Raw genomic sequence first — 17,906 nt, 5'->3', positions numbered from 1 at the left:
TAACTCTATGGAGAGAAATAAAATTTTAAATTTTCGAAAAACTAAGACGGTGATAATTTTGCTCACCCCAAGGGCTGTAAAATGAGCCCCCACAAGTGGCGGATCAAAAGAGAACTGTAAAAGTTTAAGAGTCAGATTGTCTGTCCACGATGTGCATTATACCTTTATGTGATATCATGATTCAAAAAATTCCACGCGTACGTGTACACAGTCTGGATGCGCTGTAAACCTATAGTGTAATAGGCATGTGAGGACGATTTGTGAAAAACCGTGTCTTTAAATAGTATGAGCACATAGAATAATTGAGCTCTTTCGTAACTCGGTAAAAGCGTTCTAGCATTGTCCACGGATCAATTGTTCTACCCTCTTTACAAAAAGTAGTCCATCGGAACAATACGCGCGAAGCGGAACCATTTTCATATCAAAAAGGGGTCCCAATTTATTTGTACTGCAATTCAACTTTTTTTCAGAAACATTCAATGGAGTTTTCAATTCACGCTAAAATATTTGCATTTTATGTTCACTAAGTTCTGATCGTTGAAAACAGGTATTGGAATTACTGGTGATTTTTTGAGTACCGGTCGTTTAACACTCCAAACCAATAGTTAATGAGTGAACAGTAGGGGAAAATGCTAAACAGAACCTCCATTCATCATTTGACCCCATTTCATTCCACTTTACAATACCGTCGTTGCTACAGTTTCATAGAATTGTATTTGTCCTTTGGCCCTCAGGTGCTCCGCCAAACCTGTGTTCAGACCGATCTTCTTGTCGTTGGTTAGTTGTCATGTGCCTACCAGCGTTCTGTGGCAGTGTCTGATGTTCATATCCCATAGATTCGAGTTTTAAATATTTGTAGATGTGAAAATATGGAACATATGTTCTATATTCTAATTTGAGGCCGCAGCGTAATTATACGGCGAGCGACGGTACCAAATTGCTGGCCATTCACGCCTTGTGCCGACACATCAGGTTTGTACGCTTGGCCACCTTTCAGGTGAGAGGTCGGTAGTTTTTCAACGTCCACTTCATCAGACGGGACGTAAATAGGTCAACGGGTCGGTGCATACGTGGTCGGTGTACGGTAACCTTCTCTAGCGTGTCTCATGAAGTCTGGAGAGTTTTCCACCTCTGTAGGTGTTCGGTTGCAGTGAGCGTCGCAACTTGTCGACAAGCGTGACCTCCGCCCTCAAGGTCGGTGTTACTACTATAGCGGCTCAAACAAGATGGCGACCCGAAGGAAACGACTGGTGAAAGTCATTCTGCTTGGGGACAGTGGGTAAGTTAATTTGGCGGCAAGTTGATGAAGTTTTCATCGCCACGTTTGTGGAGTGCAGAAATGTGTACATGGACGAGATCAAAAGGTTAAGTCAGTCTCAGATCACAGGTCGAGATTTTTCATATTTTTTGAAACATTCGAAGACGGAACTTTGCGCACTCGTTCATTTCATCTGCGGAACAATGTTTTGGACTTGTGTGCACGGTGGGCCTTTTATTAACTGACGACAGTCTAGGTGAGACTTGACGCCAGCGTTATATTTCGATCGTGCAAGGTTCAGATCAGTGGAGGTAAAATACCTGGTGACATCGATATTTCAGAAACAGCATACGAAAATACAACCGCGGTTCGGATACGTGCGTACTGTGTTGGTATTGACTATCTTTGCCGCTGATCGAGGCAGAGCTGCCAAATCACGCCATCAGCCGTCGCTAGGATTATAAACTTCTGTATGGCCGGACACTGTTTTTAACTTAGCACGGCAGCCCACAGTGACGTTTGTTAATAGTCTAGACGACCGTTGGAAATTGATAGAATTGGCATGGAAACCGGATAATTAAATTTAGAACTCTTGATATAATTATTATCACTATTTGACCATTGTTGGGTGTTTTAACTTTCAATACTGCGTTACGCTGGATGACATAACGTTCCGCCAGTTTACATGTACCTGTATTCTCTACAAACAGCGTCGGCAAATCGTCACTCGTGGACCAGTATGTACACAACAAATTTACCGACAAGTACAAAGCGACGATTGGAGTCGACTTCACCACGAAGGAAGTCGTGGTCGGCGATGACGTCATGACATTGCAGGTAATAAAAAAACGAAATTCTACGTTTATGGTAGTTTATCTTTTTCATGCACGGTATCACTGAGACTTGGATCGCTTACATGAAGTCAAAGTTGTCATGATTAGTGTCAAAGTTGCCTGACATTTCGGACACTCAAGTTGTTCTCCACTTTGGCGTGACAAGTACAACTGTTTGTATAGTCATGTCACCTCAACGTGGGTCACGGCCGACAACAAGAGAAACGATGCATGTCTGTGTAGATATCGCCGACCTCACCTGGTACCACTATTGTACAAACCAAATCCCGCCCTAGTCGTAGCTGCCTGAGCATAATCCCAGAACACGTACGGCGCTGACGAAATGATGCTAGAATTCCCCAGTAGAATAAAGTTTGCGCAGATTTTAGGCAGATCCTTCTCAGGATAAGAAAATGCCCATGACACTTAAACCATACATAATTCAAAGAAGGGGTTATAGGCATAGCCTTTGAAACGAATGTTACATGAGAAAAAAGGAGTAAAACTTTGCATACTTTCTTTACGTGGCTGTACCCTGTGTTCTTGATGAACATCATGCAGGTATAAGTGATCGCTTCTGTGTCGACACATGCACACTAAGTGTTAGTCTGCATTGAAATTCAGGAAATACTGAGTCCATACATACATCAAAGTGTAACAGTAGAGTGTTTTGGTTTTTGTGAAATAAAACAGTCCTTCCGAATCTTCCCTTATATCACAGGCACCACCGTAGTTGTCAGTTAATAGCGTTTTTAGTACAGTAGAAAGGGCCTTTCTACTGTACTAAAAGCGCTATCAGCTACGGTGGTGCCTGTGCCTTATATATGGGCATCGTGGTTTAAGGTGGAATGCGCCCCGGGGATAGTGGATATTCAGATTCTTTAAGTCCACCACTCTGAGGGGGCTAATTTTGTAGCTGTTAGAGTAAGTAAAGTTTTCATCGTCTTTGTTTTGTGGAGTTAACGCAGGGATACCTGTCATCTTGAATGTCAAATATCGGTAAATGTTGGGTAATTGGTTTCTGTAGGACTGAAATTTGCTCGGCAACTCTTGATTTTGTGTTCCTTACTTAATTGGGGAATGATCAACAGTCTCATCGGGAAAACTTTGAGCAGGTATTCACTTTCAAGGCGCGTATTGCATAAAACATAGTTCCTTCCCGATACTGTGGAGGGACCATGTTTTAAACAGTATGTCACGGATGCGTTCCGATCTTGGAGAATGAGACTGAGGAGATTCATGTTGCGGTTTGTATAAAACAAAGGACCGATGACAGGGCTAGGTTGATTATTCGTCTCAGGTTTACAGGGTAGTCGGCCATTTTGTCGAGGAGCACAGACGGAAAAGACACACACCTCATAGTTCATTCACACTGATTCACAATCATTTCTGGGAAACTGCGCGTGCTCAAGTTTTCTGGTCAGGTCTCATCGAGCAATGATAGCAAATACTGTACAGTTTGCACATTATATCCTGAAGCCAGAGGTGACTAAGGAGAGGCTTTATTCCTGCTTTTCAATTCACAGTACACCGCTTGAGTTAACATTTACCCTGTGAGAACTGTTGACATCCGACAAACACATCGAGGCAAATACAATCGGGGTTGCTATAAATAGACGTTCGAATGGAAAACAATGGCCGTCGTTGTTATAATACCATCATGCACCGCGTAGGATCTCTGTGAATGGATGATGGGTTCATATACACGACCACTATGTGCAGTGACCGTGATTCTGGACAAGAATCAAACAACACTTGGACTGATGTGTTTGTGGCTGGTCTATTTGCAGTAGCCAGCTCCATTCAATTTACTGTATTTTGCATTATTTTAGTAAATTGGATTTAACAATAGAATAATCTCCACACTTTTTTACGTCTTCAATGGTTTTTGCGTCCCTCCTACAAGTCCCGTAAAGAGTCTGAGACAGATCCTAGAGGCAGAAGAGGGTATGATTTTTGTCTTTTACCAGAAGTATGAACTGTAGAAGGCTGGGCACTTTTGCCATGGAGCTTAAAACAGACTCGGACTCCACGGTTTGACAAATTGCAAACCGTCACATGAAGTACAGCAACCTTTTTTATTGCTTGCCGCTCGTTCCGATTTCTATGAGAGGGTTATTTACGACGCTTAGTTGGTTTTGTAGCATGTAATAAAAATTGCAGGTCGAACTTCGGAATTTATTTGTCTCACGACGGGAGACCGCTTGCCTTCTTTACGTCCGGCCAATGAACACCTCACACGGGTCCATAATATATAATGTGACGCTCATCATAGCAACGTCATTTTGGCTCAAGTATTATGATTTAATGATTTTTTTTTTGTTTTCGGTTGATAAGGAAGTACCGCCGGAAAATGTTGAGCCTTTCCCTCGATGCAATGAGTAAAACTATCAAAGCAAATCTCGGCTTGGAACGAAAATATATCAGAAGAGCGCACACTTTTAAAAGTTATATGTATGTGATGGTAATGTTATGCTTTGTCACTGCATGATATGATCGCTAGTTTGTTTCGAAGAATTTCATTCATTCATTCATGCACTCATTCGTTCATTCAATTTCTCTCTTTCTATTTATGTTATCCAGATCTGGGACACGGCGGGGCAGGAGCGCTTCAAAAGTCTCGGCGTGTCATTCTACAGGGGGACCAACGCATGCGTGCTGGTCTTCGACGTGACGTCACACAGAACCTTCCAATCGCTCGAGACGTGGAGGGAGGATTTCCTGGTCCACGGTAGCCTGGCGACGGAGAACAACGAGTTTTCGCCTTTCTTCGTCCTCGGCAACAAAACAGACCTCAAAGATAGAGAAGTAAGTGTGCATCGGTTTTGCCAAATGTGACAAAAATGAAAGGAATGCAACTTGTTTTCAATCCTTGCACATTCCAAGTTAAAAATGTTACAGCGGTCTGGGCCGTGGCCGAATCCCTAGTCTCTGGTGTTGAGACGACTTTGTAAACGAGTCCTAGGACGATGTGACTTTCTGTCAGCGACACTAGCTTCTTGACTACTTCCACAGTTTTCGACACCAGTCCTGTCTATAATCACCAACTTGCCGTTTTTGTAATAAGCATTTTTCCCTTGTCTTTTAAGATGAGATATATTTCTTCGTTGGCGTTTGGTCAAATCATTTCCAATACCGATATCGGCCTCCTTTAATTGTTGTCTTGCTTTCAGGGCAGAAATTTTGTCTTCAAAGTGATGAAACTTAACAACAATCGGACGAGGCTTGTCTTTCACGATTGCTGGCACTCGGTGGGCTCTGACAATGTGTCTACTCTCCCATAATTGAATTTTCACATTCTGGTTTAAAATTTCCACAACTTTCTCCTTACATCGTTCAAAATTCTCTCCCTCTTCTTCTTTATGTGACAAAAATGAAAGGTTAAGTAAAAAGTATTGAGAAACTCGCTTTAACATTGTATTCAAGGTATGATGGTGATTGATGAAAGTTAAAATCTACATCGTAAACTTTAATGTTGCAACTATGATGACGAGGTGCATCTAGATATAGTGCACAAAATACATTGTTTGTAAACATTGAAACTCGCACAGGCGCAGTTCCGACGACTGTTTCTCTTTAAAACGTACAGCCACTTCTTCGCAAGAGGAACAATATCCGCACAACTTTTGATAATAATTTAGGCATTTTTCAACCAGGAAACAACATCTTATTTATCCTTACAGTGTTTTGAAGTACTGAACATAAGCCTTCATTCAAAACACAACGCATTTTGTACGATATAAAACGCAATGTTGACAAATGAATCAACAGACATGACAAAAATTCCTCTTAAAAATGACATTGGATCACCCATCTCTGTTCTTTGAAAAGGTATGTAGGGAGACGGCTGAAGAATGGTGCAGGAGCAAGAAAGAAGTGCTGCCTTACTTCGAAACCAGTGCCAAGGACAACGCTAGCGTCGCAAAAGTCTTCGAAACAATCGCCAGGAATGCGCGTAAAGCAATGGTGACGGCGGAACCGGAGGAGACGCCGCTCTCTGTGGTCAAACCGGTCACTAACGATATAGCCTCTTGGGAAGGCGACGAGACAAAGTCACAGTGTAACTGCTAACCCAAAGCGTCAGTCAGCGCCTACTTATACGACGACCTTCAGGGAGGGAATCATGCGACCCTTTTCAGCCGCGTAGACTAACAGTTATCATGTATAGCCATGTGACTCACTCTTCAGCAGGTCTGGAAAAATGGAGTCGTTTGAATGATTGTGATTGGACATCAATGTTCTGGTGCGATGACGTGTGTCAATAACAACTTCTCGCCAGAAAAGCACCTTCGATTTCGATAACATTTGAATGTCAAAGTTGTTATGGACAACCCTTTTCTAATAATTACGTGTATTTATATCACAACAGAACAACACAAAAAGACAATAAATATAATATTGACTACCTTGTGCCTTGGTAAACGCCAGTTTGCCGTGGTTACAATTATTCTTATTTAGTCCAATTACACAACAATAAGAAGGATTTCATAAACACAGACACAAGAGCGAGGGCAAAGGCGCGTAATATGTTGTACATGTCATAAATTTTATGTAAGGTGGAAAGCACTTGAAACGAAATGGCTCATGCTCATAACAAATGGTCGCCCGTTGCACCCGTTTTTGTCGGTTGAAGTTTTGAAATCAAGGTGCAGCAGACCTGAAACGCAATGGATACGGCCGACTATTCATGTGCATAGTTCTGTTCATGCTGACGACATCAACGCACAATGCTCCCAGTGTATTTTCATATGAACGAAAGATTTGAGAGATATATGGTAACGAGGGTGCGATTGATGGCTTAGACGGTCGAGGTCAAGGCTAACCTTTCTTATGTTGACACAAACCTTTTTTGTTCAAGATGATATTAAGAGTCGAGAACGTTCCCTTGGGATACTGAATTTTGACCCTCCAGATGCAAAATTAGTTCACCAGGAAAAACAATTGTGCGTAGAAACCTGTAAACCTGAATAATTTAGAAAGATGCGTTCATGATCAGGGATTGTGACTAAAATTTCGTATTGAGGTGTACGATAAGGTAATCGACCTGAATTGCACAACTCGAAGACCTAGGATAGCTGTTACGACAATTCTGATACTATTGTTAAACTTTCTACAAACTACACTAATAATTTCTCTATCCTGATCGGGACAATTCTGATACTATTGTTAAACTTTCTACAAACTACACTAATAATTTCTCTATCCTGATCGGGAAATAATCCAGAATTTAATGTAATACGTGCCTCGAAACTGAACAGCTTTAACGTTTGCTCAACTCTCCACGAGGAAAAATTAAACCCTCATCCTTCATAATCAAGAATACAAATTAGGGTTCACCATACAAATTTTGGCGCCAGAAAAACAAATTTGGTAAACTATACCGATATCTGGAATTCAAAATGGCCGCTATCCCTAAGATATTAAAACTGTTGGGGGGGGGGGGTAACTTTTCGATTCTCATAAAAAAATCGATGAAAATTTTAGTTGTTTCACAGGGTTTGAACTAAGTCCACGTAACAGAAGACCTGTATAGTAAAACTTTGAGCTGACTAAATCCGATTCCAAAGTGAATTCTGTGCTAACGTAGCCGTAAGCTAATTAACACGATTGGAACTAATTTGGGATAAATAGATGATGAAGTAATGTCGATTTAATTTACAAATGTTATCTCATCTGCTTTTCTTTTTATATTTCCAACTTGTTTTTATGAGTAATTTGCGATATTGCAACATTCAGCTATATGGCACCTAACACTTTTTATAAATTTGCAAAATATGAAAATCCAATTATCCCAAATTAGTTCCAATCGTGTTTTATGCAAATATTTCATGTCTATCAAAAATAATGCATTACTTGTAGGCAAAAGGTTTGGTATTTTGAGAATTGGTGTCAATTATCGCAATTTTAGCCCTATTATTCACATGTAAATTTGTGTTTCTCTTTGGATGTAGCATTCTATACAATGCGTGAGATCATTATGGAAGTACCGTACGTGGTTTCATTGACGAGAGGTGACCTAACTGCCCTATTGTGAACCGCTGACTTCGAATTGATCACAAAACGCATTTTGTGTCACCGTCCACAATATTATTCTCTTAAACGCTTGAAAATCCTTTCGACTTCATCTGTAGTCGAGGACCGAAAAATCCGATAAATTTTGGAGGTAGTGGACAGCACTTCATTGTCATGTTCGGAAAACAAGTTTTTCCCCTGATGAATGAGACTGTTGTTTGTATTATTTGTCTGTTTGTAGATTTCCCTGAAACGCTGAAAATTTTGTAATCGTGAATTCCCCTGTGGCAACAAGCTAAGGGACTTACTGCACCATGAACACTTTTTCGAGTGTCCAGGTATAAAAAGTGAAATATACACGGTCATCGCCAGCGCCCTCAGTCGTCGAGACCTACATCGCTATGAATGCCCCCTTTGTTCACCTTGCGGTGACCTTAATTGACCCTACATACAATCATCCATTGTCAAGGAACCTTTCGTTCTTGGGACATGAATAACACTCGAAATGCTTTGCTATTGACACAAAATTGACAAGGAATGTCGTATAAAATATGACCGAATGTTGAATACTTCACCAACCTTTGGAAGAGCGGCATATTTTAATGACGGGCATATCAGTACCGTGATCTTTCAGGACCTAGTTGTCGGTATAAATAGCGAGTCATTTGTTTGGACGAGCGGGGTTTTACGCGCACTATTCTCAGATTTTGAGACTGTATCGAGTCGGAATGAACTAGGTCATGTGATGACAACATTCAGAGTGAATGACGTCATCCATAAGCGGGTGTTTCTCTCTAGTGCATCCAGATACCGTCATTTAGTCTGAGCTCGGCTAATCTAGCAGAGAAGAGGCGTGTAGACGACCGCGGTCAGTACTCGACCGGACTTCGTTGCTAAGCTCACCGATTTAGGAGAATATTCGCCGTGCGACCTTCGACATGTCATACGGCAAACGCTCTCTGATCAAGGTTGTAATTCTTGGAGACAGTGGGTAAGTTTACGTCCAACAATTGTGTTCACCCGGCTCGTGTGCATTCGCAAATACTAGGTAGGCCTAAGCCTCCCCCGGCGTGCCTCCGAAATCTAACCTCGATCCTCCCAAATTTTAACGATCGCCATGTTCGTCGGATTTTTAAAAAATCTCTTGTGTTTTTTTGTTCAACAGAGACACACCATAAGCATCTGAGCGGGCTGAACATGCATCCGTTTGGTCTCATGTGATTTTCATAGAAGCAGAGTCACAAATAGCCGGGGTTTTCCATTGTCTGTTGATAACATGACTAGCTGCAGACCCGTAGTGTGGAAATCACATGTTTACGTCCATAGGCTTCAGGCCCAAATTTATTCACGATAAATTTCGTTGGCGCTGCTCGGCTTTCACTTCCTACAGAACACACTCAGTTTAATACAAAGGGACGATTTCAGTGGGCGCGGCAATTCATTGTACATATTTTATGTTGACGTTTCGCTTGTCATTCTGGTCCCGGGCTATAAATTTAAAACCTATTACCTAGAAACACCCACTGTTGCCTGCCAAAAAGCAAAGTATCATAGCGATATAGCCTAAATAGCTTACACAAACAAATGCGAAGGAAAAACAATGCACGAATGCAAATGTGAAATTACGTGTACAAAAGTCCAATCTATTTTGTGTAAAGTTTGTACAAGCCCGTCAGACATTGAATTAGAACTTCCTTGCTGAAAACTAGATTCTATTAGGCCCTTTGGTATGAAATTCAGCCGTCAACAATATTAAATCTAAACATAAATTTTACACACATACGGACAGTGGTTAAAAAGATTAAATGTATGCATTTTGATGATTCGGGTAGTAGAAAGAGAAAGTATTGTACAGAGAAATTAAGAAGTACTGTCATATTAAAATCACGGTCACTCTGCGAAGATATAACGTCTGAAACGTCCAGACCGGAGACAGCTTGAGAAAGTTCGGCTAATTCCAACTTCGGATTTTTGTCTAACGGCTGGTTTTATATTCGACTATAGCGTTGGGAAGACATCGCTCTTGAACCAGTACGTCAGCAAGAAATTCAGCAACCAGTACAAAGCGACCATTGGAGCCGACTTCCTGACGAAGGACGCAGTCGTCGATGGCAGGATTGTTACCATGACGGTAAGCTGTCCATGACGTCACAGTTTCGCTCCCGCTGTCGTCCAGTCGAGGTCTGCATGCACTTTCCTTAAACAGAAAGGATCACGTATTTAATGATACTATATAGTTGCTTACATTGTAAAAAACAAAAAAATGACCACTAACCAGACTTTCGCTTTGTAAATCATTATTTTGTCCAATGTTGCTATTTTTATAGGTCACATACCATTAAATGTAAAGAGTAAAAAGTTCCCAACCGACCGACCCTAGTTCCTGAAAGCATGTTACTGTAACGGAAACATCATTTGTCTGGTCAAACTGAAAGTATAAACTGTGTATTATTGTGTTCTGACTACGGGAAAAACCGTATACACGATATTAAATCGATATTCATCTCTGAGAAAGGTGACTCACTGGATTGTACAGAAAATGGAATATTCAAACTTTACTCGTGGGTGGACGGACCTTATGAAGTATGGGCAAAAAACCCCCAGCCAATATAGATACTTTGTGTTCTGCATCACTAGTATCCCCAGATTCTCTATTATCTAACTTGCTATCACTGAAATATGCATCGCTCAACGCGGCATGCCGCTGTTCATGTCTGTCAGTCCAAGGCAACTTGCGCATTCTTGCTGTATATCTTAGTGTTACCCTCATTGTCTGTCTGTCTGTCACATGCAGCGCCTCTCGCCTTCCTCCATCTGTCTCACATGCAGCGCCTCTCGCCTTCCTCCATCCGTCTCACATGACTACGAGTCTGTTTCCGCCTCTGTAACCGTATACCTGTCAGCGTGTATACTTTCATCTTCTATACGTGGATTTCTTTATATTTAATAGTCGCGCCAGCCTGTCCTACCCCCTCATCTTCACATATCAGGGTTCCTGGCAACTTTATCTAAATCTCTATGTTGTTAACGTGGCATTAAAAATTCAACCAAAGTAATAGTTTTGAACATTTCCATACCATTTGATAAGATGATTTATAAATTTGCATCAGTAACTCGTTCTCGGTCGGCTTGTGTTCGACACAGCAGTCCGTCCGTTCGCGGGATTATTGTTGACGATTTTGGCGCCCCTGACGCCTTTGCTATAAAAATTCCTCTTTTTCATCGTAGATATGGGACACGGCGGGACAGGAGCGCTTCCAGAGTCTGGGCGTTGCATTTTACCGCGGTGCTGAGAGTTGTGTCCTCGTCTTTGATGTGACGTCACCGATTTCGTTCAAGTCGCTGGACAGCTGGAGGGACGAGTTCTTGATACAGGCAAACGTTCGAGATCCTGAAAACTTTCCATTTGTTGTCATCGGCAACAAAGTAGACCTGAACACAAGATCCGTAAGTGTCTTGTCCGTCTGACTCATGCTATCTCTGTCTCTGTCTTGCTATCTGCTTTCTCTATGGTTGGTGAGTGTTCTATGCATGTAATACACGGGATTCATTCGGATTTGTGGTGAGAGAGGGGGAGGAGAGGAGAGGAGATGGGAAAAGGGAGAGGTATAGAAAGAGAGAGATAATAAGAGAGGGTTGGCAACTTGACTAGCCATTTTATGATTGTTGCTTGCACACTGATGTTCTTAGATTGCTTTGTGTAAAGTCTCGCTCTCGGAGATTGGCAGACAATAGTACTGTGTTTTGTTCCTGGTGGAGCTCAAATTGCTTGGAATTGTGCGTCAATATGCAAGATTAAGTGACTGCGATCTTCGGTATGGAGTGCATAAGTCAGTATCGATATCATTGAGCATATTATTGGATAAGATGTTTTGATGCCTGAATCTCATTGATTCCTTCAAACCAACACGAACAGTATATATATATATATATATATATATATATATATATATATATATATATATATACATACAACTATTTTCAACACTAACGATAGTTGCTGTTTCTGTACTTATTGATTAATACATGTACCATCTTTGATATTTATGGACGTAATATTTCAATATCAAGCAAAAATTAAGACCCATGTTACAAGCATAGTTTCAGATATTTGTATTCCTTTTTTCTGTTAATTGACACCAAACAATGTACAGCATAATTTATACAGATCATAATTTTGCAGTTGATTTCTTTTGATTATAAGAGGAAAATTGATGAGTCCAGGAGAATAATTTTAATGGGGTAAATGGGTAGCTGGACAAACATCACACCGGGCATAGGTGTTAAAGATTCCGTTTTGGGGTTTAAATTTTTCATGTTGCCTTAGCCTCTTCCGCTACCCTAATTTATGATTGTTCATTTCAGATCTCAACGCGGAGAGCCGAGGCTTGGTGTCGTAGCAAACACAACATCCCTTACTTCGAAACCAGCGCCAAGGAAAGCCTGAACATCGACCTGGCTTTCCAAACGGTCGCCAAGAACGCCATACTCCAAGATATTGAATCCCAACTCTTCAGTGAACTCCCACCGGAAATAAAGCTCAACGGAAAGGACCAGAAAAGGAAAAATGAATGTCAATGTTGATGGGAGAATATCGTCGGTTTAGAAGTCAATCGTTATTCAAACTGGGGACCATTTTGAAGATAATCTGGGGCGATTCGTTAGTTATGAGGCTGTGATATGCACCGGAGAAACTGGCTCGGGTCGATTGAAAACCGTGTTCGTTCAGGTCAACATAAAAGTTGGTTGAACGCAGTCCCTCTCACGGAACAGCACTTGTTTGTCGCGATGGCAACACGGCCACGTAGTGTAAAACTTTAATTGGGTAAAGCTATGGCAGGGTACAATTATTACCGACTAAAGTTTTGGTCGATTTATTTTACAAATTAAGGCGTAATTGTTTGAGATGTAGTTGTATGAATTGGTTACGCAAGTAGTAATAGTATGTACGAAATGAATTGGCAACAGCCGATACTCCATTACTTAGATTATAGAGAGAGTTTACGATTAAAAAATTATATTTGCTCGCACCCAGTCTCAGGCCAAGTACATACTGGGCTGGCGCCATCATACGACAAAGTCGATTCCGAATTTGAAAAGGGTCCGAGGTACGGGACATGCTGAAATTTATCGTTGTTCATGCATGTAACGATACTCTTGGCAACTTTTAGCAATCTCTTCATCACTGTCTGATTAATTTTATAAGTTTTACAGTAAGTTCATACTTTTTTCAATTGCCAGCTACTAAGCTTAATACAAACCACGTATCGCAAGTCACTTTGAAAGCGAGTCACTGTGTAAGATGCAATATTAATACCAAGATCTTTATAAGACCCAAGAAATTGTCGATGATTTCTCTTTAAAGCTGTAAAGATGTAAGCTAAACCGTTGTCAAGGGGAACTAGGACACTCAACAGCGTTCTCATTGCGGGTTGACGCCAGGGAGATCGCACCAGATAGCACAAACGCCGTGATATTCTGTACTCCCCACTCAATGGGTGTATTAACACTCATACAGTACGACAAAGATGAGGCTTTTCAAAACAATGGAAGGAGGACGAGTGAAAAATGACAAACAGTGAATATCATGCACAGAGTTTCCGATCTGAGGTGAACAGGAAAGAAGATATGGGGAAAATCCGTTGATCCTAGTTGACGTGGGAACAGGGTATTTTATTATATGACCCGAAAATTGCATCATCAACTTTACCCATGCCAACTGTAATGAAATGCGACAATCTCCAGTAATACGTCACCACGAAGGTTTCTCCTTTCAAGGCATACGTTGATGTGATAATGATAAACTTACGAGCTTACTTTTTAAACCTTTGTACCTGCCTTGCAAGTTAAATTTGTATCATTTACACAAATTTTACAGTGATTTTTTTCATTGCTTTGTTTCAATGCCTATTACTTCGTCTTTACTTCATGGATTTGTACATAACTTGTGACGTTTAAGCAGATTTTGCCCTCTATTTTGTTCGGTAAAAGGATGGACCATTAGATCCTGAGTGGGGTGATACAAGTTTTTTAAAAATCTGTGGCAAAATGCTTTGAAACCTTCCTGACTAAGTAAGTTATTCGGAAACATAGATATAACAGGAGAGTAAATCATGAAACAAAATTACGTGGAATCTTTAAAAAAAAGTAATTTGCCAAATTTGGAATACGACAAATGACGTATCGGCACCCTGATCATCCCTCCCAAAAGTCTAATTGCCCATCTATAAATTTGGTTAAGGGGCTGAATAAAGCCAGTCTTTCATATTACTATATATTTGTATGCGTTTTTGTATATTTAAGCAGTAAAAATGATAACTTATATAACAATCTATTGCCATGCTCTTCCATTCATAGTACTTAACCGATAGTCAAATAGAACGTGCGCATAAACCGTTTTGAATCGGTCGGAGGACTGAAGGCGGTAAAGCACTATTTGCTGATTCATGGGATTGCCATTTTGTACAAAATTCACAATTACTGCAAGAATAAAGGTTACCCAACGAATTACATATATTGTTTGTAGCTGTTTCCCACTTCCGTATATTGTTTCATTCATTCGGGGAAGAGTGTTGATGGCAATGCACTGATACAAAAATGTAACACCCTTAACGGATGAAAAATACACGGTTAAAGGGGGATCGTCGGAACTCTGCTCAAAGGTTGCCAGGGACCCCACGACCGATGTAAATAATCGTTACGGGTACGTTGGCGATTGATGAAAGTTGAAACATGTTTGTTAACAATGAATATCGTCAACTTTATAAGTTGCAGCTATGTTGAAGTGATGCATTTAGATATCATGCATGAAATACATTGTTCTTAAACAAGAACGTCGCACACGCGCAGTTCCGACGACCACCCCCTTTAAAGAACGTATAGAGAAACTTATATAGCGTGAAACATTTCTTGGCCTTGAACAGTAAAGGTGAGATGAGCTTCCATCGTGTTCTTCTTCAGTGTGGTATTCTTTTAAACAGGGAAGGTTTTGGACCATAGCTATGTACGCTAACACTGGGCACTTTTGAAAGATCAAGGGAACATTTGGTCGACACAGACGTGAGTTGCTGCGGCAGATCTTACACAAATACTCGAACACAGGGTAATCTGGAGTTAAGCCGTGGGACTACAGAAATGTGCTCACGCTCAATACACATAAACGCCGGCTGATACAAGTGACTTGAACTTGATGTCACAGCAGTCAGGGAGCAAGAAATTGCGGAAGTCTGTGACTCACATATATATATATATCAGCCTTGTAAACAACATGTTTGAGCGATACCGTTATCGGTACAAATGGGCAGTTCTATGTGTTGAGGAATGTTGCGAAGTGGAGACTGCTGAGGGCGCAGTACACGATGTTGGTGTCAACGAGACTGGTAACATCGACCCAGATCAATCCAATCCATCTATTCTACAAGCAAAAATAACAGGGTTCCAAGTGCTAAGTCATCAGCTGGAAAGATTCAAGCACTTATACACGTAACAGTGGTGGGCATAATTGACGGGCAATGTTGAGGTCACAGCCAAACGGTACCCTTAGTAGTAAGATAAGAACCGTATCATTGCACTGGTTTGAGCTGCCAATTCCGAACAATTTTCCAGAACTGTACCCACTCTTGAGTTAGACAGGATAACAGTTTGTCATATTTGCGGTTATAAAAAATTAAAATTTACGACAAGCAATTAGGCTAAAGATTTAAAGTGAGTACATCTTCCAAGCTACCGTGACAACACACACGAAACTACAACTCGGGCAGCTGATATTTTCAAAATATCACCTTTATTTGTCCAGAAATCCTATCTTAGCGACGCTAGCTCATGACAAAAGATGATCTACACAAATACAAAAGACATCCAAGAGTGTTACATGTTCCTCACAAACAACAGTCTACAAAAGCGATTTCAAAGCATCGCTTGGAACACATATAGATTAATACGTGAACAAATTCCGAGTCTTGAAACAACTGATCAGTTGTCGTGTTTGGGTAAAACTCGAGGCACGTTGAACAAGGTACTTCCTACTGTCCGACATTTTTTTCAATTGATTGACAAAGTAATTACTGATTAAAGTACAAACTGTTTCAAATTTGTTAATGGTGACTAGAATGCAACCGCAGTAACTTAAGTATAGAATAAGAGGATTGCTGTATAATATTAGCTCACTGGTGCTGAAATACATTTCTTGCTCAAGTCATCACATGAAGTGCCTGATGCAAATTCGTAAAGCATACAAAACCTTTCTGCAGTTACGAACTTGATGAATCTTCAACAAAACAGAGACACAATGTCAAAAGTGAATTTCCGTAATAACATTGATGTCAAGCAAACAATAAAAAGCAAACCCAAGCAAATTCGTAAAAATGAGTTATTAGTAACAGAACATCTTGTTTATACTTTCAAAGTTCTCAAAATCAAGTTAAAAGTCCTGCTTATCAAGCCGATGGATGTTCCAAAGAGATACTAAGCCTACAGATAATGTATAACTAAATCGCTGTGAATATCGTGTCCCGAATACAACAAAAAATCCGAATATAATAATAGAAAACAACGGAATTTAAAGAATTTGACCTTTTTCGAAACGGCTTCTAATCTAGACCTGCGTAGCCTTTTCTCTTTCAAGCGAATATTACATCAACTGTGGTCTAAGCTTGCACGTCAGTAGTAACCTGTTCTTCCATAGCGTCGTCACAGGTTTCTTCTTCTTGTTCTTCGTCTTCTTCCTCATCACAAGTACTTTTCTCGGACGCGTCTTCATCGTCTTCGTCGTGGTAGCAACAAGGCGGTGGTGGTGGTGGATGCCAGAAGGGCATGGGGTGCGGAAACCCGCCGTGGCAGTACCCTCCCATCATGAACGGGTGGTGATGCAGCATGCTCATAAAGTGGTGCCAAGGGTGAAAACCAAAACCAAATCCATATCCATGGTCACCATGGTGTGGATCCCAGCCACCGCCGTGGTGGTGATCCCAGTCGCTGTACGGGCCGCCGTGGCCGTGGCCGGCGAAGTGGTCCTCGTCGCCCGATGGAAGAGGCTTGCCCCAGCCGCTGTACTGACAGCCGTGGATGGGGTCGGACAGGTGGTTCGGATCGCCCGAACACCTGGAAGAAGAACGTTTGTGGCGCGAATGATGAGGATCGCTCCAACCGGTGTGCTGGCAACCGTGGACGGGATCGGCGACGTGGTGCGGATCTCCGGAGTGATGAGGATCGTGGCCCGGTCCAGAGTGGTGTGGATCTCCTTGGGAGCCCCCGTGATGCTCGGAATCGTTCTTATTTGGATGATGGTTGTGGGAATGTTGAGGTGAGTGTCGCCTACCGTGACGTCCAAAGGTACGCCGTCCTCCCCACCACGACCGACCTCCTCCAGGATACCAGTAGTAAGGGTTCCAACCATGGAACATGCACTCAGGCGCACACGACATCGTACCAGGTGATGGACGGTGGCCGCTACCTTTACATCGTCTCTGACGGGTTCCCGCAGATTTGCAAGCGCCACCGTTACAGGAACTTTTCGTGGTACACTTGCCGTCTCCAGCATGTTTCTTTTTCGGTGCCATATTTTTTCAAATCCGAACAATTTTAAGCAGATTTATCTGCGAAAGACGCGCAGGTAGTATCAGGATATCGTCAACGAAAATATCCACTTTTCAATCAGCGGCTATGAAGAAAATGTGTAGTGTCGATAGTTCTGTACTCCGTACGAAAAGTCGTCAGAGCTCGCTGGAGTTGGTAAACTTAGCAGTATAGAGTCGCTTACTTCAGTGTTTTCATCGTACGCAGTGTCAGCGCTTTTATAGACGAAC

General features: G+C 41.5%; 2 protein-coding genes across 2 annotated transcripts; both read left to right on the top strand.

Annotated features, from left to right (window-relative positions):
* The first annotated feature begins 714 nt into the window (after positions 1 to 714).
* Positions 715 to 6,518, top strand: LOC139151467 (ras-related protein Rab-7a-like). Its single transcript, XM_070724289.1, has 4 exons — positions 715 to 1,279; positions 1,969 to 2,095; positions 4,675 to 4,899; positions 5,923 to 6,518. The coding sequence occupies exons 1-4, from the start codon at positions 1,227 to 1,229 to the stop codon at positions 6,160 to 6,162; spliced, it is 645 nt and encodes a 214-aa protein (XP_070580390.1). The 5' UTR covers positions 715 to 1,226; the 3' UTR covers positions 6,163 to 6,518.
* A 2,050-nt stretch (positions 6,519 to 8,568) lies between these two features.
* On the top strand, positions 8,569 to 15,046 carry LOC139151464 (ras-related protein Rab-7a-like). The gene is made up of 4 exons (XM_070724288.1): positions 8,569 to 9,094; positions 10,108 to 10,234; positions 11,332 to 11,550; positions 12,469 to 15,046. Exons 1-4 carry the CDS (start codon positions 9,042 to 9,044, stop codon positions 12,685 to 12,687), a joined length of 618 nt encoding a protein of 205 aa, XP_070580389.1. The 5' UTR covers positions 8,569 to 9,041; the 3' UTR covers positions 12,688 to 15,046.
* Positions 15,047 to 17,906: the final 2,860 nt, after the last annotated feature.

The sequence above is a fragment of the Ptychodera flava genome, chromosome 15 (genome assembly GCF_041260155.1).
Source record: "Ptychodera flava strain L36383 chromosome 15, AS_Pfla_20210202, whole genome shotgun sequence".
NCBI classification, from domain to species: Eukaryota; Metazoa; Hemichordata; class Enteropneusta; family Ptychoderidae; genus Ptychodera; species Ptychodera flava.
The sequence above is the reverse complement of the archived record's forward strand: the minus strand, read 5'-3'. Positions and strand labels throughout refer to the sequence as shown.